Source organism: Coloeus monedula (genome assembly GCF_965178545.1).
Source record: "Coloeus monedula genome assembly, chromosome: 17".
In the NCBI taxonomy this organism is placed as follows: Eukaryota; Metazoa; Chordata; class Aves; order Passeriformes; family Corvidae; genus Coloeus; species Coloeus monedula.
In genome coordinates this window covers 1223001-1248556 of record NC_138797.1, presented here as the reverse complement: position 1 = coordinate 1248556, position 25556 = coordinate 1223001, and the positions used below count along the sequence as shown (strand labels likewise).

The 25556-nt window shown below is 57.3% G+C and overlaps 2 protein-coding genes across 2 annotated transcripts; one reads left to right on the top strand and one right to left on the bottom strand.

Moving 5' to 3' along the window:
- Positions 1-1235: 1235 nt before the first annotated feature.
- LOC309579562 (osteoclast-associated immunoglobulin-like receptor) lies at positions 1236-3299 on the top strand (the record flags this gene model as incomplete). The annotated part of the gene is made up of 5 exons (XM_082292967.1): positions 1236-1358; positions 1470-1505; positions 1703-1972; positions 2204-2485; positions 3118-3299. The coding sequence occupies exons 1-5, from the start codon at positions 1328-1330 to the stop codon at positions 3297-3299; spliced, it is 801 nt and encodes a 266-aa protein (XP_082149093.1). The 5' UTR covers positions 1236-1327.
- Positions 3300-8752: 5453 nt separating this feature from the next.
- On the bottom strand, positions 8753-25309 carry L3MBTL1 (L3MBTL histone methyl-lysine binding protein 1; the record flags this gene model as incomplete). The annotated part of the gene is made up of 21 exons (XM_082292631.1): positions 25162-25309; positions 22981-23204; positions 22141-22285; positions 21862-22000; positions 21074-21197; positions 20350-20462; positions 18200-18284; positions 17503-17607; positions 16582-16717; positions 16081-16181; positions 14891-15042; positions 14729-14805; positions 14273-14358; positions 13609-13719; positions 13245-13359; positions 12889-12988; positions 11786-11983; positions 11450-11496; positions 10588-10745; positions 9806-9868; positions 8753-8887 (listed from the first exon to the last, which is right to left on the bottom strand). Exons 1-21 carry the CDS (start codon positions 25295-25297, stop codon positions 8753-8755), a joined length of 2550 nt encoding a protein of 849 aa, XP_082148757.1. The 5' UTR covers positions 25298-25309.
- Between the last annotated feature and the right edge of the window lie 247 nt (positions 25310-25556).

Below are 25556 nucleotides of genomic sequence, written 5' to 3'. Positions count from 1 at the left end.
GAACCACAGCGTGGCCAGGGCTTGTTGTCCACTGGGCACTGGTGAGCCCAGAGCAGTTTGGTGTGGCCAGTGGGGGTTGTGGAAACAAATGGGCCTGAAAGGAGGCTCTCCAGGGAGATGCCAAGAATCGGTTGAGGCTGGGGGAGGCAAAGGGTGGTTAGACAGTAGAGAGGGCCAGAGGAGGTGCCCAGAACAGGAGGAGGCCATAGGGCACCCTGCTGCCAAAACTTCTCCTCACCCATGGTATCTCCAAGGGAGACCAAAAATGCTGAGGAGGGAAGAAAGAAAAGGGTAGAGAAGGGTCTAGAAGGGGCCACAGGGGTCCCAGAGAAGTCCAGCTTTGCCTTTTCCCCTGGTTTACACCCATATAACCTACACCTATTCAGCCCTGAGCCTGCCCTGTTTTTCCTGCAGGGACCAGTTGTGGCAGAGGTTGCAGACACAGAAGGGACAGGGTGTGCTGCGTGCAGCTCACAGGAGGGCAGGGAGCTACAGATGCTGCTGCCTTCAGAGCAGGACCCCTGGACAAGCTGCCACATGTCTCACAGCCACAGTGCCACAATCCATCCATTCCCTTCTCCCACATCCAGAAGTGCAAGCGACTTCCCCTGTTTAATTAGCCCTTCATTATTGGCAAAGGGAGCTCTGTTTACATCCCTGGCCAACCCAGAGAAGGTGCAGCTGAGGCGCACCTGGCTCCAGGTGTGGGGTGGAAGAGAGCAGCTGTTTGGAGTAAGGACCATCAGTTGCTCCAGTGTGGGACTGGGGGGGCCTGGATGGATGAGGAGTGGGACCAGCCCTGTGGGGTGCATCCAGACCTACAGGTAGGAGGTATTGCTGTCCCTCCTGCAATGACAGACACTGTGGGCCAGAAAGACAGAACTGCCCCTGAGACGGCCAAAAGGGAAGTCAAGTTCCTTCCCTCCTATTCCATTCTGTTGAGCCACCAAACTTGTGGGTTTGTGGTTGTGAAACAACCCCGTTTCATAAGGCAGAGAGGAAGCCATTTCCCCATCAAGTGACCGGAACTAAGAAAGAGAAACAAAAAGTCCTGATAGCCTTTCCCCCAAGGTCTGCAGGATCCTAAGTGGTCACGGGGGCCCAGCCCTGGGCATGTGACTGGGACATTGTGGTTCCAGTTCAACCATCCCAGCCCTGCAGTCGTGCTACAGAAACCCAAGCCGTGGGACAGAAGGTGGCTTGTGGCAACGAGGTCATATCAGGAGCCCCAAGAACCCACCCAGCTGCTCAGTGCCTCTGGCCAAAGCCTTCCTCTGAAGAAGCCCTGCTTGAGCCGAGAGGGAGAGAGGGAGCCAAGAGGGACGTGATGCTGCCTGTGACCCATGTGATTGCCTTCGGTGAGTGCCAGAGGCTGTGGGGATTCCCAGAGGGTGACAGGAGATTCCCAGAGGATGACAGGAGGTGTCCAGACACTCCACAGAGATGTGACACAGCTGCTTCTCTTGCAGGCGCTTGGCTGGTGGCACAGAGCGAGGCTACACCAAGTGAGTATCTTGAGGAGGTAGGTGGGGGGTTTGGACACATTTCTGGGTCCACCCATCTCCCACAGGGCTCTTCCACAGTCCCCTGGAACAAAACTCACCCTTGTGTGGAGACAGAGCCTGGTGGCAGCCCCGGGCTCATGGCAGGGCAGCTGCTGGGGGCTTCCTGTCTGTCTGGCAGCATCTCTCTCCCTGTGCAGGTGCCCCCACAATCTCCATCTACCAGAAGCCACCTGGGGTGATCCCACCAGGAGGCTCCACCACCATCTGCTGCACTTGCCAGCACAGCTATGGGAGCTTCGTGCTGTACAAGGGCAGCCGCCAGCTCCGTACCCTGGAGCAGAGTGGCAGCAGGGCTGAGTTCTCCATCTCTAATGCCACCTATGAGGATAGAGGTACCTACGTCTGCCATTACCTGGAGGGAGGCACTGTGCTGGCTCGCAGTGATGAACTGGAAGTCTCTGTGGAAGGTAAGGGATGTGCTGTTTCCCCTCTTGTGGGGTCACATGCCCCAGGGCACACCAGGATGCCCATGGCCATTTCCATGATGGGCAGGGTTTTTCTCTTCTTCAGCGGCTTAGGGAGGTGGGGACCATCTTCACCTCTGCCTGAGCCAGCTGGTGGCTTCACAGAGATCCTGGTGCTCCTGGCACCATGTCAAAGCCCTCTACGCCTTCTCATTCCCTGTCCTGTCCCCACAGAGCTCCGTCTCCCCAGACCCGACCTCTCTGTCCTGCCTGGGCACAAGGTGACTGTGGGAGCTGACGTGATGCTGCGCTGCACCCCCACACACCCCAGCACCGGCTGTTACCTGTACCTGGAGGGCCAGATCCGAGCCCAGCTGCTCCCAAGGGAACAAGGTGACTACAACCTCTCCCACGTGCAGAAAGGTGACGGCGGCCGCTACAGCTGCCAGTGCTACGCCATCAATGCTTCGAGAGAATGGTCTGCTGTCAGCAGGACCCTGGACTTGGTGGTGAGAGGTGAGACATCCCCCAGCCACATCCTGCTCTACTCTTCCTCCCTGCAATCTGTCACATCCTGGGGGAACTAGAAAAGAGGATTTAGGGCAGGAAAGCAGCTGTAAGAGGGGTCCAAGCAGAGGGTTCCAGCTTCCTTCAGCTGTGTTTGAGCCTGGCCAGCTCCTCAGAGAGCCTAGAGATGACCTACAGACCCTACAGATACAGGATTGCTGGGCTGACAGGTGGGGATAAGAGTCAGAGGACACCTCTCCCTGCACCTCCCAGCCCCAGGGACAGCCACATGTCTTGTCACAGCTCAGTGTCACCATCTGGCTGGCAGTGGCATCTGAGGGCCAGCTCCATGTTCTTTGCTCCTTCCCATCTTCGGTGCCACTGGGTGGGGTCACAGGTGAGAGGCTGAGAGTAGGGGGTGTCCCAGGGGACAGGGATGTGGGAGGTGCAGCTGGCGGCCTCCTCGGGGCTCCCTTTACTCCCTATGAACTTCCCTTTGTGTCTCTTTAGCCCAGGACCTCCCTGGGGTGTCCCCTTGCCCTGTATGTCCCCTCGGATCCCCTGCTGTCCCCATGGGAGGACTCCGTTGGCCTTGGATCTCCCGGGGGTTCCTCCCCAGTGACTGTCCCTTCTGTCCCCAGCAGATTACACGCTGTGCAACATCGTGCGCCTGGCGCTGGGGGCCGGGCTCCTGCTCCTGCTGGGGCTCCTCACGGCTGAGGCCGCGCGGAGCCGCTGCTGCCGGGCCCGGGCGGGCGGCTCGCTCCCCGCTGCGGGACCGCCGCGGCTCTGCCCGTCCAGCACCTCGCGCTGGGGTAAATAAACCTTCCTTGTCCTGTCCCTGTCCCGCCTCCTGTCCCAGTCGCTGTCCCGGTCCCTATTTCTGTCCCTGTCCCGGTCCCTGTCCTTGTCCCGGTCTCGGTCCCGGTCCCTGTCCTTGTCCCGGTCCCGGTCCCTGTCCTTGTCCCGGTCTCGGTCCCGGTCCCGGTCCCTATTTCTGTCCCTGTCCCGGTCCCTGTCCTTGTCCCGGTCTCGGTCCCGGTCCCTATTTCTGTCCCTGTCCCGGTCCCTGTCCTTGTCCCGGTCTCGGTCCCGGTCCCGGTCCCTATTTCTGTCCCTGTCCCGGTCCCGGCTGCCTCGGGGGTCCCGCGGGGCGAGCGGGCGGCGGAACACGCAGAGGGGCGGGGCCTTCGCCCTCGGGCGGCGGAGTGACCGCTGCACTGACCGCTGCACTGACCGCTGCACTCATCCCCCGGCCACTCACTGACCGCTGCACTGACCGCTGCACTCATCCCCCGGCCACTCACTGACCGCTGCACTGACCGCTGCACTCATCCCCCGGCCACTCACTGACCGCTGCACTCATCCCCCGGCCACTCACTGACCGCTGCACTGACCGCTGCACTCATCCCCCGGCCACTCACTGACCGCTGCACTGACCGCTGCACTGCTCCCCCGGCCACTCACTGACCACTGCACTGATTCCCCGGCCACGCAATGACCGCTGCACTGACCGCTGCACTGATTCCCCGGCCACGCACTGACCGCTGCACTGCTCCCCCGGCCACGCACTGACCGCTGCACTGATCGCTGTGGCCACGCACTGACCGCTGCACTGACTGCTCCTGCTGCACAGTGACCGCTGCACTGACCACTCCACTGATCGCTGTGGCCATGCAGTGACAGCCGGACTGACCACTCAACTGACCACTCTGCTGGCCACTCCTGCTATGCAGCAACTGCTCCAGCCATGTTGTGCCTGCTCCTGCATGGTGGCTGCTCCTGCTGCATGCTGGCCACTAGACTGACCTCACCTGCTGCACAGTGACCATGCTGGCCACACAGTGACTGCTCCCACGCAGTGACCACTGCACTGACCTCTCCCACCATGCAGTGGCTGCTCCTGCTACCTGCACAGTGATTGCTCCCACTGCCCTGCAGTGACCACTCACACAGTGCAGTGACCACTCCTGCTTCACAGGCTTCTGTTGCTCACATTCGTTTATTATTTTAAAACATTGACAAAACACATCACACCATCATCTATATATATAAATTTACTTTTGTACCACTATAAATTTATATATATAGAGCCTTTAAACCTCTGTACGTTCAGGACACACAGTTCCGGAATAGCTGCACTGGTTACAACAGAAGGATTTTCATTATGAAAACACAGAGAGGAGGCGCGGATATCAAAAACACAGAAAAAAAGAAATTAAGAAAGAGTGCAAAATGAATGAAAGTGCAAAAAAGCTTTTGTTATCATAATCACACTCCCTCCACAATATGGTCCCCATTCCCCCCTCCAAGGACGAGCGAGCCTCAGGCCCCAGAGGGAAGGGCTGGGCTGGAGGAAGGGAGCCGAGCTGCAGCCCTCCTGTCTTTCCCTGTCTGCACCGAGCTCTCCTGGAGGATGAGGAGTGAGGAACCCGAGCAGCCAAGTCACATCCCTCCCCCAGCTCCCTTCTCCAGCACCCTCATTGCACCCACGGGCCCAGATGTGCCCCTGCGGGCAGCAGCTGCCCCAAGCCCCCAGCCCTCCCAGGCCATTTGGAGGGTGCTTTTCCCTTCTCAAAGTTCTTGTGATCGCCATGGAAAGCAGTGCAGGGAGGCGAGGGAAGGTGGCTGTGCTCTGGTGGGGCAGGCACGGCTGCCCTCCCCGCTGAGCTCCAGGCTGGCTGCTCTGATGGAAACAGAGACCTTGGCTCGCACTGTCCCAGTGCTGCCCATTTCCACGAGGAGGAGGAAACACTTTCCCAGGAGGCTCCAACTGCTCCCATGCACCCAGAGTCAGCCGCAGACCAGCCCCCCCAGAAGACACCCCATATCTGAGGCTGGAGCACGTAGTGGGACTTCTCCCACAGCTCCAGCTAAGCCCTGCCAACACCAGCTGCAGGGCAGGAGCGGCAGAAACAGACACTTGGGGACCTTCACTCAGAAGAACATTTGACTTGAAGAATTCTTCATTGACTTAGAAATTGTGGCTGCTGTCACATCTCTCAGAAAGGCCCCAGAGGGGAACCTGTGGGCCAGCCCCAGCCCCACAGTCCTCTCTGGCTTCTTAGTGACATGGCAGTGAACTTCCCTTGGAGGAATCTGGTCAGGCAACAGGGGAAGCACAGAAAACTTTGGTGCCTCTGCCTTGGTCAAAGCTGTCCTTGATGGTCCCTGAGGGGGGACTCCCACTCAGTGTTCTGTGGGGGTGGAGGACCTGCCAAGGCCAGGGGTGCAGCAACCCCTCCTTCTCTTGGCCTTCCTGCTGGGACCAGGGACAACTGCTCACAGAGGACACATCACCCGTGACCCTGGGATGGGCGTCTGCCACCTCCACAGCCCCAGAGACCCCCACCCTAAAACACACCAACATCAGGGGAATGGTGTCATGGTACTCCCACGATCACCCACCCACACGTACACGATGCTTTGGGTTTGGTTTTAAAGGACACAGAAGGTTATAAGTTTTAACAGTAAATAGCCCTTGACCACCTACAAACCCTGTAACTCCCTCACCCAGACAAATCCAGCAGCTTTGTACCCCAACAGGTCCATCAGCCCAAGCGGCTGAGGAAGCGATGCTCAGTTCAGCAGGTGTGTGACACAGAGCTCCCATCTCCCATCACCCTTCCAGTAGGACTGGCGTTCCTGACAGCTGCTCCCGGCACAGAGCTCAGACCCAGTGGGCACCTGGGCTCCAGCTCTGCAGCCAGACCGCCCAGGCAAGGGGCAGCAGCCTGGCAGTCCTGTCCAGGTCGTGTCTGCTCTCTAAGAAGGTGAGGAGAGCCCAGGGCAGGCGGTGCCGTGGCTGGCAGTGTGGGGATGCACCTGTGCCTGTGTGCCTGGTGCCCAGGCAGAGCATGGCTTGGTTGCACCTGACAGCAGAGCAAGAGCTGGTGGTGCTGGCTGTACCCAGCCCTGGGGGGCAGCCAGGGCTTGGCTTGTGGCTCCTCTTCCCCTTCAGCGGGATCTTCTGAGCTCCTCACCACCTGTGCTCTCCCAGGCAGCCCTGTGAGACACAAGGCTCTCCCTCCTTCACAGTAGTTTCAGATCTGATGCCTGGGTAGCAGCTCCTCTCCCAGCACCCTGGGACAGTGCTCAGTCCCTTCCCCAACAGGAGTAACGACTTCACACGTGGGAATTCAGCAGATGAGAACAGGATGCTTTCCTAAGATGGGTCCTTGCAAGCTCAAGGGCTGTGTCCAGTGTGAGGAAGCCTTTTCATTCCAGATCACACCTGGAAAGGTCTCAGCACCATTCACAGCCTGGGCTGAAGGTCCCAGGGCTCCTCCTCTTCTACGCCAGCACAGTGGCCCAGAAAGACACTCTCCATCAGCTGAAGAGACCGACGTGCACACCATTTCCTGCAGATCAAGGGTGGCTTGGGGAGTGACTCTGGGACCCAGGGACACAGCTGTTCCTTCTCACTCCCTCTCTCCACAGCTGGCCACACTGAAGTGCTTGAAGAGATTCAAGGACATAAAAAAGGAAAGGAGAGGGAAAGCTGCCTAAATCAAACCCAAGCAATGACAAAACAAAGACATGGACAAGTTGCAAGTCCTGCATGAAGAGCAAGCGGCAGACGTTTCAAGAGCAGGTCAAACGTGACCCCAAATATTCAATAACAAAGAGTCAAAATGCTACATTTCCATGGGAAGCCTCGAACAGGTTGACCCAGATGTGACAGTGGCTCCCAAGGCAGCGCTGCTCCAGGACACATTGCTGGTGCACTTGCACACATCTCTGCATCCCTGTCTTTGGGCACTGGGAAAGGGGGGAAATCGTTTTGTTACTGGTGTGTCATTGCTGGGAATGGGAAAGGAAGAGCACCTGGGACTGGGCCCCTGGGCAGGTGGCCGTCCTCCAGCACTGCACGGCCACTCCCTGCTCCAACAGCTCCCACATCAGGCATGCCAGGGTGATGGACCACAGAGAGCAGTGTGGGCACTGCCAGGAGGTACAGGGGCCTATCAGAAGCTGCTGGGATTCTGCCAGGACCCCCAGGCATGTTGGCTTTTCTGGCTCTGCAGCCCTTTGTCCCCTCCTCAATTACAAGGGACAGTGTTACATGAGCATTCCCAAAGTGCCTGTGGCCCTGTTGGAAAGGTGCTATGTTCTGAAAAGGACAGAAACAAACCAGGTAAGTGCTGGCTTTCTTTTAGCTCTGCAGGTAAGGGATCCAGGGACAGCAGAAGATCTCTTCAGACAGCAAAACCTGGGTGCCTTGTGAGGGCAGAAAGGGGGGAGAAGGCAGCTTGGCAGAATCAGCTCAGCCAACTCAGGAATGCCTTCAGAAGTGACTGTGGATCTGCCTATTGGAGCAATGGATGCTTCTTGTCCTTGGCAGCTGTCTCCACTCTAGAGAGGGCCTTGCTCCTAATACAAGGACCAAAGAGGGCCTGACTTCCTTTGTAGAAGATTCTTTAATAGGTGCAAGGGGAACAAGCTATCCAAGCATCCATTCTCCCAGAGAAGTGCTGGACAAAACAGTCTGAAGTGCAAGAAATGGAGCCTGTTCTGCACCCAGCCAGCCCTGGCCCAGCAAGGCCCTGGGGCTGCTGCATTCCAGGAAAGAGGAATAAAGCACAGGCGCTGGTCGTGGGCAGAGCAGCAGCCAGGACAGCTGCTCCCTGAAGGGGCAAGAGGTGGCCACTGGTTTGCAGTGTGGCACAGGGGCAAAGCAGTCATCAACTGGCCTTAAAAAGGGAAAGCCAAAAGAATTCAGAGAAAAAGGCAAAATGAGCAGAAGCTCCTCAAGAACGTCCCTTGGAAATGGTGTTCGCACAAGTACCCCCAGAGGATCACACTGAGGGAAAAACCCCAAATCTCTCTCAGCTGCTGAGCAAAGGCAAGAGCAGCCTTTAAGAGGGTGTGAGCATGGATGCAGGCAGTCAGTCCCTTCCCCTGCCTGGCTGGCTGGAGCAGTGCTGTCAGCCCCCGCTGTTACACCCTCCACAGGGCTCTGCCAGCCCTGAGCACCTCCGGCCCGGCGCAGGCACAGCAGGATGTGGGGGCAGCTGCGGCGCTAAGACGGGCCAGTGCCACGTCCACCTCCTTCCCTGCAACTGCCTGCCTGGGGTCAGCCTGCAGCCAGCGCTGCAGAAGGGCAGCGTGGAAGGAAGAGGATGGGAGATGGACTGGTGGGAGAGTGGAGAGGTGGCATCCAGGAGGACACGAGCAGGACGTGACAAGCTGCGGTCGTTTGGGGGAGTCTCTGTCCTGACCAGACAGTTTGGCAGCACCAGTGCTGAGGGAGGGTCCCAGCTGGGCCAAGAAAAGTCACTTTAAGGTGTCGTCAGCGTTCTTGAACATGAGGATGGCATTGTAGATCTTGAGTGCCGGGCCCAGCTTGACACTCATAATCTTGACGATGTCAGCCTGCGTCAGCAAGAGGAACGCCTCGCCATCGATCATCTGGGGAGGAGAGCAGGGACAAAGGCACTCACTGCAAACCCGGGCTGGGACTCCTGGGAACAGCCAGCACCAGCACGACCTGGGCAGGAGCCACAGGCGACCCCAGAGAGCAGGGCAGGGACCACCCACAGCACTCCCACACTGCCCCGGGGAAACCCCAGCTGGCAGCTCACATGCCCAGGAACAGGGCAGAGGGGGAAAGGCCCTTCCAGGGGCCATCCCAGGAGCTCACACTGCAGCCAGGTTGAGATTCTGTGCTGGAGCCTCATGGGCACAGCACAGAGCCACCACAACCTGCTCTGGGCATTCCCTGCTCCAGGGACCAGCACCCGTGGATGCTGCCCTGGTTCAGCTTTGCCTGCCCGAGCACCCTTAAAGCACAGGGGCTCTTCCTGGACAGGCTGTGACAGTGGTGTACCCAGTGTGCCCAGGATCAGCCCCGAGTGTCAGAGCCACCCCCATACGTCTGCCCACAGAGGGTCCAAAACCGCCGACCCTGGCAGGCAGCAGTGCCACCCGACTGCTGTGCTGCTGAGAGGGGCAGAGGGGGAAGGACAAAAGGGTGAGGAGGAAGCAGCTTCCCTCAGGAGGCAATGGTGCTCTTAAGGCTGCAGCACCATCCTCCTCCTGCCCCCATCTGCATCCCCTCAGAGGGACCCTCCATCCCCCATGCTGGGAGAATAGGGCAGCACAGCTCCCTGGGGGTCAGCAGCTCCCCTCCTGCCCTACATGGGCACTGCCAGGTGGCTGCACACTCCCATGCAGTGGGGCTGCAGGGCGGGACCACTGCCAGGTGCTGGATGTGCCCCCAGCATCCAGCAGCAAGCCACTGCAGGAAGGCCACTGGCCAATTCCTCCTAGCCCCACTGGCAAACAGCTGTCCTTGGCCACCTGCTCTCATCCACCAGCCCTTCTCACCTCATCCTTGAAGAGCTTGGCTTGGTCCTCGCAACCCGTCAGAGTCTGAACAAAGCTAAACACCTTGGAAGAAACACAGAGAAATGCCAAGACAGAGCAATGTTTCTGACTGGAGACCCCCCTGAGCCCACACCCTCACATTTTGAGCCCTGCAAGGTGCCACAGGGCTCTTGGGGCACAGGCTGCAGTTGCTTTGCCCTCCCATGCCAGAGCCCACCCCTGGCCCCGGGCACAGGCACTGGCCTCCCCCAGCAAAGGCTTCAGCAGCTCCATCCCCACCAAGTGTCTCCAGCACAGCGAGAGGATTGCCACCGAGGGCCGGGGCAGGAGAGGGGCACCCAGGGGGGCAATGGGGACATCAGGGGATCATTAAGGCTGGCAGAGCCCTCTGAGATCATCAAGGCCATCCACTGACCAGCACTGCCAAGGCCACCACTAAGCCATGCCCCCAGGTGCCACATCCACACAGCTTTTGAACACTTGCAGGCATGGTGACTCCACCCCTGCCCTGGGCAGCTGTGCCACTGCCCAAGAGCGGGCAGGGGCTGCTGGGGCTGGTGCCAGAGCTCTTCCACCCACTCAGGCATTAAGAGGGGTCACCATGACTGCCCAAGAAAGTGAACAAAGGTGACAATGTGTCCAGCAGACCTCTCCTCGCTAGCCCAGCGACGTGGCCACTGAAGTGCTTGGTGCATGTGCCATGGTGCTGCACAGCCAGGCAGGGCACTCCCAGCCACGCCAGCACATCAGGGACCAGCATGGAGCCTTCCAAAGCACCTCACCTCATCAATGGTCCACTTGGCCACCGTGGCTGCTGTGATGCCAGCCACCCCTGGCAGCAGCTTGCAGTGCTGTTCCCAGCACAGGGACAGGGAGCGGTCGGGGTGGGCGGACAGGGCGGACATGAAGAGCGACTGGTGCATATTGTCTGAAGAAATAGCTGGGGATAAAGCACAACACGTGATACGAGGTCAAGGATGAGAACATCCCATCCAGCTATCCAGAGCTGGTGGCTGTCCCTTGAATCAACAGGGTGTCAGTGTATCCAGGTGTTCAGTTTGGTGGGATTGGGGATGCTGGGGAAAGAAGCTGAGACAAGCTTGGCTTTGCCTTGTTCTCATGACCTTCAATCATTTGTTTTCTAATCACCCCCAGCGCTGGGGTAGGTGGCAGGACAGCCCGTGGTGAAAAGGGTGCTGGATGGAATGAATACACATCAGGCATCTGCTTCTGTCAGGCATCAGAACTAAATGCCAAGCCAACTGTCCAGCATCAGTTTCTGTGTGGCAGCAATAATTTGGCACTTCACAGCCACACTGAAATTTTGGGGCACAGCTTCCCACTATCCCTGTCTGAAGAGGACAAAGCACCACAGAAAATACACTGCCATAGAGAGGATCCTAATTCCATGCCCTAAAGCACTCGAAGATTCCCAGCCATAACCCTGGAGCCAAACCGAGGGAGCTTTGTGAGCCCTGGCACAGGGCAGGGAGGTCCCTTATCGATGGTCAGCTCTGGCAGCTGACCACAAACCACTGGGGCACACCTGTGTGAGCCAAAGGAGACCTGCCCCCAGCACACCCACCCACCCCAGCTCCTCTGGCCTTGCCCTGCAATGACACCGTGGCAGAGGATGGCACTTACTCTGGAAGTCTTCCTGCTGGATCTTCCGGTACTTTGGAGGTCTCCCTCTAAAGAGACAGGAAGACTGATGTCCAGCTGGGCTGCGACTGGCCCAAGGGCCCTCCTCCCCAGCGCCCAGAGCAACGCCTCGGCAGTGGGAGCAGGGACCTCTTGGACCCTGACCCAAAGGGTTGACAGCCAAAGCCAGAAACCGTGGGAAGAAAAAGCGAGAGAGGTGCCCGGCAGAGGCAGCAGGACCGAGGCCAAGGAGCCTCTGTGGCCCGCTCACCCCTGCCAGGGCGGGCAGTGGCGGCACAGGGCCCCTCCCCGCGCGGGGCTCGCCGGCCGTGCCCCTACCTCCCGTGGTGCCGAGATTTCTTTCGCTGAGGGAAACCCATCGGGCTCCTCTTGCGAGTCGAGGCCTCGGTGTCGGACAAGTCGGCCTTCAGCCTGCCCTGGTTCTTCTCTGCCAGTGGGCACCCTGAGAGGCAGTAATGGGCTGTGAACCTCCCCGTCACGTGGCCTGACCCATCGCAGCCCGGTGTGGGGCACTTCCTAGAGAACAGAGGGGACACAAGCGTTGGGCCCAGCTTGGAGCAGCACTGGGGGACAAGCCAGCAGGGCCACCCTTCTGCCCCCGAGCACGGGCACCCAGAGCCCTGGCCATGGAAGGCAGAGGAAAGATGCGCTGACCAAATTCCCGGGGCGGGGCCGCTGGGGGCAGGGGCAGGGCACAGCCAGTCCCTCCAGGTACAGACCTTGGCCATCTGCCATCCCTGCAACCCTGGGCAAGGCACCAGCGTGCTGATCGAGCAGCTCATTGGGGCTCCCAGAGTCTCCATCTTGCCCCCCTTGCCTCCACAGGCATCCAGACCAGCCTCAGAGCGAGCAGGACGTGAGTGCCAGGAGCGTGGCCAGCAGAGAAACCCCTGGGAGGCAGACCTGCCCTCCCCATCCTCATGGCTACTCCACCATACTGGCTCCTCCTGACACCAGCCTAGGGCTGGGGTTGGCACTAGACCCAGCCTGGTTTCCCCTGGAAAAGGTCCCTCAAGTGACTGCCTGAGCTGGAACCGTGCACTGCTCCTTCTTGGGACTTCCCAGCTCAAAGCCTGACACAGAAAGGCACCCATGAGGGGTGGGGGGAACAGTGTCCTCACAGCTGGTGTCAGTGAACAGCATCCACACCATCCTCTCTGTAGCCCACAGGTGCCCATGGGTAGGTGGACACACAGGGCACCTTCAGGCACAGGAGGGGCTCACAGGGGTTACTCCATCTGGGGTCCTGGTGCCACCCCGGGGCCCAGCCTGGAGGAACAGGGGGCAGAGCCAGGCGTGGGGTGAGTGCAGGGAAGGGCTGGATGCTGGTGGGGGTGGCAGGTGAGGAGGAGCAGAGGAAGAGCTGGCCTGGCCCAGCAGGGAAGAAGCTGTGTCCCTCTGGGCTGTGCTGGGGAGCTCACCTGTGGTGAAAGCTGTACTTGGAGCTCTTGGAGTGAGGGATGCTCTTGCAGCCCAGGCTTGGGCAGCCCCCATGGGCAGAGGAGGCTGGTTCCTTTGGCCCTACAGCCGGAGGAGAGGAACAGGAGAAAGGCTGTCAGGGCTGCAAGCCTGGGGAGAGCCAGGGCTCTGGGCTCCCTGCCTGCACCAAACAGGAAGCACTTTTCCAACTGACAAATCCATGGAATGGCTTTTCCTCCCTGCCCATCCTCAGCCAGAACCTGCCCTCCCATTTCTGTGCATGGGCAGGTGGCAGTGACAGTGGGGTCTGGCATGATCGTGCCCTGCGAGGAGGAGCTGACACAGGTGCAGCACTTACTCAGAGGAGGCTGCAGCGGGTGTCCAGTTTTTGAGCACCAGCCCATGGGATGGATGTCTGGATGATCTGCATCAATCCAGAAATCATACACGTGGCTCCAGCCATCAAAATGGATCTGGGGAAGCAAGCAGAGAGGTCACCTTTCAAATCCCAGGACACCTCTCCGAGGAGCTCTGGAGCCCTCTGAGTCGAGAGCAAGAAGCAGGGTAGAGCTGAAGTGCAGCACAAGGCTCTCCACTCCTGGAGCTGGGCAGTGGCACCTGCCCACCTCTGCACACTGTGCTTCCACAGAGCACTCCCAGCGAGCTGGGAAGGGCAGGAGCAAGCCAGCACAGTGCCTGGACACTCATGCTCCAGCACCCACCTTTATCCTGTGATCTTCCACATCCTCCACACTGGCCACTCGGATGAAGGAAGGAGTCCTCCTGTCCACTGCCTCCAGCTTCATGTTGACCAGGAAGCCGTGGGGCGGGCGCTGCAAGAGCCCAGTCAGAGGGAGCAGGGCCCTGCTTCAGGCTCCCGTCCCCTCAGCGGCTTTCTCAGCACTGTGTCCTCCTCAAGCCCAGCTCCCAGCCCTGGCCTGGCCAGGGAAGAGCCATCCCAGCTCACAGTGCCAACAGGAGAGAGCGGGAACCGGCTCCCTGCATTTGAGCTGTCTTTAACAAGATGTGCCCCAGGGAAGGTCTCTAAGAGACACATTTTGGGGATCCATATTGCAGCCACCCTTGGCTGGACACGGCTGCTGCTGGTGCAGCTGGAGACAAAAACTAATCAAGCAAACCTAAATTATTTCCCATCACTCAGCTCCTGTCTAGCTGAGGGGATGGTCATACTCCTCCTTTTTGCCAGTTTTGAACTATTTGCCCAGGATAGCCCTGACTTCCGAACCCTGAGTGTAGGTCCAAAGCCCAGGCCTGTGGCAGGAGAATACGGAACATCACTGGACTCGTCACAAAAGCAAAGACCTGACAATGAAGAAAACCCAAATTCCTGCCCAGGTGGGGTAGAGCAGATGATGTGACACTCACCACTTTAAAGGCCCAAGCAGGGACAGCAGATGCTCCAGTTTCTTTCAAGTACTTTTCCCAGGTGAAGTTGTCGGGATCAGGATAATCTGGAAGGGGGAAGATGCAGAAGGTGAGACATGCCTGCAGGAAGTCAGAAAGTACCCCAGAATGCCACACTGCCTTTAAGGGCCAACCAAGTCTGTGCCAGGCACATGGGAACCTGAGAGACACCAAGAAGTGCTGTTATTTTCTCACAGACCATGAAAGCCACAGTACAAGGAAGCAGAAACAGCCAGGTGTGCACAGACAGCATCTCCGAGTGGAGACTTGGCCCAATACAAGCACCATGCTGCACCTGAACATGTGTACAGGAGCCCTGGCAGGAGGTTTGTGTCCCCAGAACCCCCACTCCACCCTGGGAAGCCTGTTCCCAAGGGGATGCACTCCCAGGCTGCACCTGACTGACCACTGACTCACCTTGAGGAGGTGTGAGGGGTTTGCCGTGCTCATGACACCATCCAACTGGGTGGATGTATGGACTGCTGGGGTCACACCTAGAAAACATACCCAAGCTCTTACACAGGGCCCTCTGCGGGTGTCTCCCCACCACTGGCCCCCCAGGAGCCTCTGTGCACTTACCAGTAGTCATAAGTATCATCCCAGTTGTCAAAGTGCACCAGAAAGCGATTGTCCACCACGTCAGTCACTGTGGCAACACAGATCAGGGAGGGGTTCATGCGGTCCACGGCTTCGAGCTTCATGCCCACCTTGAAGCCTGGGGAAGCCTCGTGCTGGCAGGAGAGAGGGGCAGGGCTTTTTCAGAGCTGCAGCCCCAGCTCCTTCCTCACCACTTCCCTTGCCTGCTGCAAGGAAACACCTGCCCAAACCCTCCCCAAACCAGACCCTCTCCGACCTCCAGGCAGGCCTGGGACCAGCCAGGCTCTCAGAAGGGCAGTGTGCTGCTGTGCATGCAAGGAAAGAGGAAGGGGGTAAGAAACTCAGCTTGGTCACACAAAGAAAGAGGAAAAGTGATCTTCAGACCCTCAGGATCTTCTAAAAGCAGTAAATTCCAAGAGAAAAAAACCCTCCAACTGACACTAGTTCTGCTTTTGTCCCCAAACACTTGTTTGTGGTCACAATCTTCTGGTGTCAGCAGCGACCAATGCCTCAGGCATGGCAGGAGGAGCTGGGGTGGGGCCCTTCTCCCTTCCTTGCCTTTATTTCTTGGATCCAGAATCTGTGCAAAACACTGCATCACACACACTGGTGGGCTTGTTGCAGCAAAGAACAGCAGGGGTTAGACACAATAAATAACTTGGAGAGGCTGATTTGCCAGTAGTTTCCTCTGCAGCTGACAAAGGAATGATCAGCATTTTTCACTTTCCTACATTCCCACTTTCCTTACCCAAGCTTCCACGTGAAAAAAATAGGCAGACACAGAAACAATGAAGACACAAAACAGACACAAAGGAATTATACTTATGAAACATTAAGTGATGTGGTTTTAGCCAAATAATTGTTGAGAGTAGTGGTTATTTCTCCTCACCAGTATTTCTGTAACAAATTTAATTGTCCAAGAGATCCGCCTGGATGAAACAGAATCAGACCAGCACCAATTCTGGGCATATCAAATGAGTGTCCAAACTCAAACTACAGATCCTGAGCAGCAAAGTGTGCCACATGTTCCTGGCTCTTGAGCACTGTGGGCTTGAGGGGTGTGGAGTGGACAAAGCGAAGCCCAGTGCTGGTGGAAGCATTTTGCTCAGCTGGAGGGGACAAGTCACACCTGAACCTGTAGGCTCTGGCAGGAAGGAGATGCTGCTACTCACAGTGTTTCGGACCATGAAGAGGTGCTTAGGAGCTGCCTGAGCCTTTGTTAACTTCAGGTAGTTTGTCCAGCTGAATTCTTCTTCCTTATAACCTACAACCCCTCAGGAAGAGAAATGAGAGCAGTGAGTTCAGAGCCAGGAGGATGTGAGGGTGAGCCTGGCCATCCCTGACACGCTGTCACCCTGCCAGCATGTCCTGCTGTGGGCAGATGGGATCTGTGGCAGCCCTGGGATGCCCAAAGCCTGTGGCTGAGGTCTGATGGATGGTTTTGAAAGCGTGTTAGGAAACATGAGCAGTGGAGTGGAAATCCAGAGCAACAGCCCCAAAATGTGAGCAAGCAGAGATGGGTATGTGGAATGTTGTCCTGTGGAACAACCCCAGTACGGCAGCATCCCTCCCTGGCCCCACGGAGCCATCCTGTCCCCACCTCAAGCTCTACATCTGGCCCACTCTTCATCCCTCTCCTTCGGCAGGACCCACCACCTGAGTTAACTCCTTACCTTTGGGGGGCTGGAGTTTGTGCCCTGTCTCCTCAAACCAGCCAGCAGGGTGGATGTCAGGGGAGTCGGCGTTCAGCCAGAAGTCATGGCACTCGGAGTAGCCATCGAAGTGGAGACGCATCCGGTAACCACACACCTGCCAGCAGGGAGGGAGGAGAAGGAAAGGGCCATGGAGACCTGCTGCTGTCCCTGGCTGAGCATTAAACCCCCTCCCCTCCCACACACCAGCTCAGCATGGGTCACTTTGGGAAGCCAGGAGTCAATCACAGGCCAGTGCCCAAACTGGGAGGCACAAACCAGTCCCAAAGGGTGTCCAGCACGGAACAAGGTCAGTGCAAAGCCACCACAAGCCAGCCCAAAGAAGGGATGTTCAGGCTGGTGCATTAAATGCCATGGTGGGGCATCTTGCTGGATCCAGCAAGTGCAAAGACTCCACTTGCTGTACCCTAGGAAGTTGCTGGTGCAGGGATTTGGCTAAATGCCACACTGGCTGCCTGGGGAGCTCTGCGAGGCAAGGCTGGTTCGGCTGCCACGCGGCTGAGTGGAAAGTGGATCTGCATGGACACAAGGAAGATGCCTCCAGTGGAGGTGCATCCAGTGGGATGCCTCCACACCCTCTGTCTCAAGGGCTCAGACCTGTCTTAGGGACAAAAGCTGTTGCCATCACCACAACCCCTCCCCCGTGCTGTGTCAGGGTGATGGAGAGACCAACACAGCTGCACAGTGCTGTGCCCTGTCCCTCCGAGCTGGCAGGGAGCTCCCTGCTTGTTTGCCTGAGGTGCTGGAGCAGCAGCTCATCTCCTGCAGTGACAGGCTCTGTCTCCTCCAGGGGCCAGCTGGCAGCACCTCCCCTGCCCCAGAGCCTCTGGCTGACCAGGAGCCAGGAGGAACTGAGGAACATGGGCACTGGAGGCTCCTTACCTCAGCCACTGTCAGGATGAAGTACATAGATGGGTGCTGCGGGTCGATCCCCTCCAGCTTCATCCCCACTTTAAAGCCGTTCTTGTGCTGGGAAGCTACTTGGTACTGCAAACAAAAATTAAACTACAATGTAAAAGCAACACAGGGAGTTGGGTCTAGAACCTGCCAGGGGAGCAACCGCCAGGCAATGGGAGCTGCTGGGACCAAGAGACTGTGGGCCACAGGTTATGTTGCCATCCAAATTTCAATTTTTTTCCCATAGAAGAAAACAGTGTTCCACCTCCTTACGGATTTACATCTCTTGCTATTGGCAGGGCAAGGTGTCCCTGGGGTAGAAGCTGCAGCTAGGGGAGTGGGGCATGGGCCTGACTTGTTTGCAGCACAGCCTCAGGAGAGCCCACCTGGCTTCCAAGAAGGGCTGGAAAGGCTCCACCACCCTGCCAGAGTCACAGCAGTGTCCTAGGCAAAGGTGGGGTGCTTGGGATGGGGGCCAACACCCTGCTGGGGAGTGAGACTCGGGGCAAATCAAAACTGGAGGCTGCCTGGTCACCTCCAGGTGACAACGGGAGCTTGGCTATTGCTCAGAGTCCCGCAAAACAGGGAAGCAAGGAAGAGAGGAGAAGGAGGAGGGGTGGGAAAAAAAGGGAAAGAAAAGAGAAGATGAAAGAGGGAAAAAGACAGGAAAATCCCAACTCACATCCTGGAAGAGATCTAAAGGGGCAGCGACAGCTTTCTGCTCCTCCAAGTAGGACGCCCAAGACCAGCCTTCTTTCTTCTCCTCACTGGCACCTGAGCGCAGCACAAACGCACACAAACGCTGCTGAGGGGCCGCTGCAGCCCCGCCCCGCTGCCTCGGGGCCGTCCCGCTCTCACACTGCTCCTGCATCCCTGCAAAGCTCAGCACCATCCTACCACAGCCCCTTCTCCAGCAAACCTGGCCGGCTGCACGACGAGGGGCAGAGCCAGGAGCCCCCATGGCCCAAATGTCCTGAGCCATGTCCTAGTAAGGCACCTGGGATAGTGGGAGGTGTCCCTGTTCATGGCAGGGGGTGGAACCAGATGGGCTTTAAGGTCCCTTCCAACCAGTCTGGGATTCCAAGGAGTGTGAGGGACAAGCCATCCTGGGCAAAGCATCAGGACACCTCTGCAACCAGACCCTCCTCCAGCCAGAATATCTGCTATGTCCACACAGGATGGATTTGGGGCAGCCAGCAGGATCCATGCAGAGGTCCGGGAATCATTCCCAGCTGCAAGGGGCTCCTAGGCACTCAAACCAGCAGCAGGCTGACATGCCAGCTCTGCCATCCTCTGCTCCAAGACAGCCACCTGAGCCCGCCGTGGCACAGCACCACTGCTCTGATGCCCTAGAGAAGTATTTGCCCATGTGACAAGACAGCATCGTCCCTTCATAGGCAGGGAGGTGACCATTCATGCCTTTGAGAAGGCCACAAAGGCCTTGCCCAAGGCATGTGAGACACAACCCAAGTCTCTTGCTCTTCAGCTTCTTTGTCTCCCTAATTTGCAGCAGCTGAAGGGACTCCAGGAGTGCTGTGCCTATTCCAGTGCTGAGGAATTCACAGCTACAGGTCAGCCATGGCAGACAGCCTCAGGTAGGGCAGGCCACAAATGCAGGGGCAAACCAGACCAACTCCTTCCTCCCTTTGCCTCAGGGGAAGAGGAGATGGAAAAAACCAGAAACTTAGGGAAGAAATTAAAGCTGAATTTCAGGGAGAAAGGTGACTAACCTTGCCTTGCTGACACTTCAGAATGAAAAACCTCTTTATTATTCATTAGGACATAGAAATAGTGCCAGGCATGGCTGGGGAATCTGTGAGTACAAGCTCTGCACTTCTGTGGAATGACAAATACACCAAGAGTCAGAGCATACCCTGACTGCTGCACTGAGGCATCCAGGTGTGTATTTTGTTTGCTGAAGTACTTCTAAAATGAGAGAAAATAAAATGCTGAAATAACAAAGCTCATCACTGCTTACTTGTATGCAGCAGGGAAGGTTACATGCTCAGGGCTCAGGGTGAGAAGCAGGTATGAGATTTGAGATTCCTTTTGAACCGTGGTTAACTCAGTGTAACATCAGGGGTTAATGACACCTGGCCCCTGCCACTGTCCCTCCACTTGGCTATGGAGAGGAGTAGGAAGCTGGAACAGTTTAATTTTAAAATTATTTTGAGTATGACCTTCAGTACTCAAAGACAAAAGGTTTCCCATAAATGTTTATTTTCAGTGTTTCCCAAAGTTTTCCTTCACACTGCAGGGAAAACACCAACCAAGCAAACACTGCATCCCTCAGCTTGTCTCCTTTCCCTCCATGTCGACAGCTCTGCTTTTGAGATCTCTGATACAGTCCAGGAGTAGATCCCCACAGGATGAGACAACCCCAAATCACACGGCTTCAGTGGCACTGCACCTGCAGGAGCAGCTCCCAAACTTATGAGCTCCTGATGCCACGAGGGAAGTTCCCCACGAGCCCATCCAAGGGAGGGCAAGGCCACACGTGGTGCAGTCCTGTTCTTGCTCAGGACTGTGTCCCTGGCAGCAAACATGATGTCCATGAGCCAGTAACAAACTGAGCTCCTGAGGGGAGGGACAGGAAGCTCTGCCCAGCACGGGCCAGTGCCGTGTCCATAGGGGTGCCCCCTTCCCATGGAGAGAAAGAGAGGAAAGGAGAGAAACGGAAAGAGACAGAGAGAGCAGGATCAAGCAAGCAGAGGAGCTCACAAGCCTTCAGGACCACGTGCCAGGGCATTGCAGTGGGTGTTTGACCCTGCAGGAGCACCAAAAGGGTCCAACCCTGCAGTGGGACCCCCCAGCCCCAGCAGGAGTGCTCACCCCACCGCCCGCCTCGCCTCCGTACCGTGCTGGCTCCCGTTCCACGCCTCAGCCTCCAGATTGCTCATGGCAGAGTCTTCCACAGAGCTTTTCCTCTCTTCCTGCTTTTCCTCCTAGACATGGGAGCAGACAAAACAGAACCCAGGTTCACACATAGGTTTTTGGCTGGGTGTTGTACCCTCACACTGGTGCCCAGGGCCATACTGCACCTCCACGAGGTCCATGGTTTGACCAATGCCTGGCCCAGAAATGGGCTGCCAGAGAATCTGATGATGGGAGCTTGCAGGGACTCAGTGCTGACTGCAGCAATGACACCTGGACTGGACTTGCTACAGTCAGGGCTGGCAAGCAGAGCTTCCTTGCCTTGTCAAAGTCTCTCCCTTCCCCAGGACACCCAGCACACAGACAGACACTCCCCTACTTCAACCCTTACTTTGGTGGCCCACACTCAAGAGAGCAGCTGAGAGAGCTCAGTAGCTACAGCCCAGCCTGGACAGTCTGGCACTGCCCAGGCCACGGTGCTCCACATGCCAAACAACCAGCCCAGTGCTAGGAGCCTTCATCTCCACACATTCAAGTCTTTTTGGCACTTTGGCCAAGCCGTTTCCCTTTTGACCCACAGCTGGCACAGCCCTGAGCAGCACGATGAGATCTGTGCACACAGGGCTGGCCCCCAGCCCCCTGGACACTGGCTGCACACAGCCCCTCCCTGCCTTTGTCCTACCATTTGCTCAGATTCATATTCTTCTTCTGAGGGGCTCTGATAGTCCTTCCTCTTTCGTTTCTTCACAGGCTTGAGGATTTCAGTGGCATTGGTGCTGCTGGCAGAGTTTTCCACGATGACGGACCTGCACAGAGGGAGGGAGGGAGGAAGGGAGGGAGGGCCAAGCACTGCAGGCAGTGCAGCACGGTGACACTGCCTGGGGTGTCAGTAAGGGAGGGGCTGCTGGACAATCACTGTCCCTCCATTTCTTACTCACACATGTCCCCACCCCTCCTGATGGATGTATGCACACAAGCTGCCAAGAGTTAGAGCCAAGGACAGGCCACAGTCACCCTGACTCACTTGGGTGTCAGAAACCTGAATCCAGGGATGGATCAAAATGGATCTAATTTTGTAGCAGGGCTCTAAGCTGCACCAGAGATGCTGATAAACAAATCCCAGGAGTCACACACTGGTCAGGAGTAGGGCTGGAAATGCCTCCGTGACCTGTGGCCTTCCACTGCTGCTCAGCCTGGAAGCCCCCACTGCAACAACTTCCTGCTCCAGCAGATCCATGTTTACGAGGCCACAAACTGGGCAGGAAAAAATCTGGCTCCCTTGCTTCCTGCTCTTCCCTTGGGAACTCTTCCTTCCCCCACCCTGCCTCCAGGAACAAGCGGAACAAGCGGGACCCCCAGCACCTGCCAGGGGCAGACGCGCTCACGTCCCTTGCTGGAGCACGTGGAGCAGGGGAAGGAGGGCAGAGGGATGGACAGGGCTCTGCAGGGCACAGGCCCCCCCTCCTTTACCTCTCTTTGAACTGCTGGTGGCAGTGCTCGCTGCAGAAGCCCCGGCCTTCCCGGGCCCCGTCCCACACGTGTCTGCGGCCGCAGGTATCGCAGTGGCACAGGCCTTCTGCTGCCGGCAGCGTGGGCTGCTCCGGCACGTCTGGGGCACAGAGAGGAGCAGCAGTGAGGCACAAGGAAGGACAGCAGATGCAGGAGGCATTTGCCTCGCCCATGGAGACATCAGACAGCATCTGCTGGATGGTGGTACCCACCCTACAAGTGCCACCACGGTGCCCTTACCCTGAGCCACGGTAGGATTGTCTCTGCTGGGAGGTGCCACCTCTGAGTCCCCATCTTTCTCTGCGTGACCCTCCTTTAGAGCTTCCACAGGAGGCATCTTATCAGCACTCACCACCTTCAGCGTCCCGTACTCATTAATCCGGAACTGTGTCATTGAACAAAAAGCAAGAAAAAAGGGTTAAGGAGGACAGAAATGTAACTGGATGCTTGGTCTGAAAATGAGGGACATGGTTTGGTCATCAGTGTGCCTGACAAGAGGACAGCTCTTCTGAGGACAGAGGTGAGCCCAGCACCCCAGGCCCTGTGAAGCTGCCCTGCCCACAGCCTGTGCTGGGCACACCACGGGCACTCAGGTGACACCAGCACCAGCTGGAGCTGGCAGGTGGGTGGCTGGAGGATGCAGTGCCCTGAGGCTGAGCAGCAGCTGAGAAATGGGTGCATTTTCTGCAAGCTGTCATGCACTGAGGGTACCCCTGAGGCACCCGCTGCCTGCCGAGCACAAGGCCACTGCTTCCAGGGTGAGGACAGGAGCTTGGGCAGAGCCAAGTCCACAGCACAGTTTGGGAGGGAAGATGTCCTGTCCTGCACAGCACGTAGCACCCCTGTGCCTCCCTAACCCAGGCACCTCGTGTGAGCTCTGTGCTAAGCTCATGGGATGGCAGAGCCATAGGGATGGGGCAGGAGAAGAGCTGGAGCAGCTGAGGGATCCTCCAGCTGGGGTGCAGGTACTGCCAGGGGCCACAGCACATCCTGGTGCTCCCTGCCTGGCACAGGCTGGGGGATTTACAGCAGTGGGGAGTGGCAGAGGGGGCAAACCCAGTGGCCCAGGGCTACACTTACCCGCAGGTTACTCCCAGGCAAAGTTGCCACCCCATCTTTCCACTCCAGCACACGGACTGTGCTGCAGGTCTGCACCCCGCTGATCTGGGGAATGACAGCAGCTGTGATGGGCTCATTGCCTGCTCCCCTCTCTGGCCTCTCGGCCCCTGTGCTTCTCTGGGGCTCCCGGGGGAATCGCTGGATTTCTAAGGTGCTCGTGGGAAGGTTGATGGCAGCAGCGTTTGCTTGAGAAGGGAAGAAAGGAGACAAACAACCAGAGGCATACACAGAACACTTCACTGATGCAAACAAGGCTCCAGGGCAGCCCAGAATCCCAGAGGACATAGTCTCCCAGGTGAGGGCTCTGCTGTGGGCCAAAGTACAGGCAAGCAGAGTGACCCAAAAAATCTGCAGCTAGTAATGGCTCGTGCTGGGGGTGGCTCCAACACTATCCACATTCAAGGGTTTCTACTCCAGCCTGGTCTCAGACTGTTTCCATGCCCAGGGTGCCCTGAGGCGACAGGAGTTTGCTGGCAGGCTCCTGGACTGCAACTTCCAGTTTAGTTACGTTTCAAAGCAACACACTGTGCAACCTAGGGCAGTGAGAACAGGAGCAGGAAAATTTGGGAGATCTGCTTCTAGAGAACAGCCCTGATCTCACCTAACACACAACCATGCTTTGCTCAAACACCTCCTGAAAGACACCAGTCAGCTGCACTCAAAATTGTCCCAGTTTTCAAGAAGGGTAAGAAGGATGACCGTGATAATTACAGGCCTGTCAGGCTCACTACAGGGCTTGGTAAAATTATGGAGAAGGTTATTCTGGGAGTTACTGGAAAACACTGGAGAGACAATGCAGTTGTTGGTCACAGCCAACACAGGTTCACAAGGGGAAGTCCTGCTTAACCAACTGAATTTCCCTTTATGGAAAGGTCACCCCACTGAGCTGACCAAGCAAAGCCAACAGATGAGGGTTTCTAGGATTTTAGCAAAGCTTTGATACTGCCTCTCACAGTACCCTTCTGGACGAAGTGTCCAGCCCAGAGCTCATCCAGTCCATTGTCCATTGGGTGAACAGCTGGGTGATGGGTCTCCTCCAGTTGGGCTCAAAGGCTTACAGGAACTGGGCACACATCAGGCTGGGGGCCATCGCCACTGGGGTTCCCCAGGGTTTAGGGCCAACGCTCCTGAATATTTCATAAATGATCTGGATGCAGGAATTGATTGTCCATTAAGTAAGTTTATCAATGACACTAAATTAGGAGGAGCTGTAGACTCCCTTGAAGGAAGAGAGGCCTTACACAGAGATCTGGACAGACCAGAGAGCCAGGCAATCCAATCACTGTGTGTGTGAAACAGGAGTAAGACCTGGATTCTGCACCTGGGATGGGATAATCCTGATTAATTGTATGACCTGGGGGACAAGACTGGAGAGCTGTCCTGGGGAAGGGGCTTGGGGGGTTTGGGCTGAGGGCAAGTGGAACAGGAGCCAGCAGTGCCCTGGCAGCCCCAAGGGAGACATTGGGGGGTGACTGTCCTGCTCTGCTCTGCACTGGGGCAGCCTCACCTCGAGTCCTGGGGACAGTTTGGGCCCCTCAGCACACAAAGGACATCTGAGGGCTGGAGTGTGTCCAGAGCAGGGCACCAGGATGGTGAAAGGTCCCGAGGGCAGGACTTGGGAGGAGCGGCTGAGGCCACTTGGCCTGTTCAGCTGGGAGGAGAGAAGGCTGAGGGGTGACCCCCTCACTGTCTGCACCTTCACGGTGCTCCCCAGGGAAGCGGTCACAGCACCAGGTTCAGGGAGTGTCTGGACAAGACTCAGTCCCTATGGTTTAATTTTAGGTGGTCCTACCAGGAGCAGAGGTTTGGACTTGATGATCCCTATGGATCCCTTCCAGCTTGAGCTATTCTGTGATTTCCATGATAACACAGCAGCCCAGGAGCCCACAGCCCTGCAGAGCAGGCACCCAGCACACTGTGCTGCCCTGGCTCAGGGCCCCTCGCATCAGGGCCTCAGTTTAAAGCTGCATCAAGAAGTTTTGATCGCCCACAAACAGTCCAAGTGATGTGGGATAGCCACAGAGAACCTCTAAGATGGCAACAGTAGCTTGGCTTTGCCTCCCAAGGGAGGCAGCCCAGCTACACAAGGAGTGTGGGCTATCAAGGCTGGGGGCAGCAGTTAGAGGGGACTGCTCCACATACCTGGTATGATGAAGGCAGTGGTGGGCAGGTGGGTGCTCTGCACAGTGCTCTCGGTGGTGACCACGTGGACACTGACCTCCCCAGCAGCACTGCCCTTGGTGCTCCTCACCACCTCCATCTCCCCCCTGCTGTCCATCACCTTGCCCGGGCACACAGCAAGGCCCTGCGAGGCAGCAGGGAAGAAATCAAGTTGGGTACCAGCATAAACACAACAAAGGAGCGAGGAAGTGGCTGCACAGGATGGTCTCTCCCAGCAGAAACCCCTGCAAGACGTGTTAAAGGTCCACTGAACCCACACGAACATCACAGCTGGCATCAACATGACCCATGAAAGCCCTTGTTGTGAGGTCCCAGCTCAGAGCCTGCAAATGCTGAGGGTTTTTTCTCACCTGGCA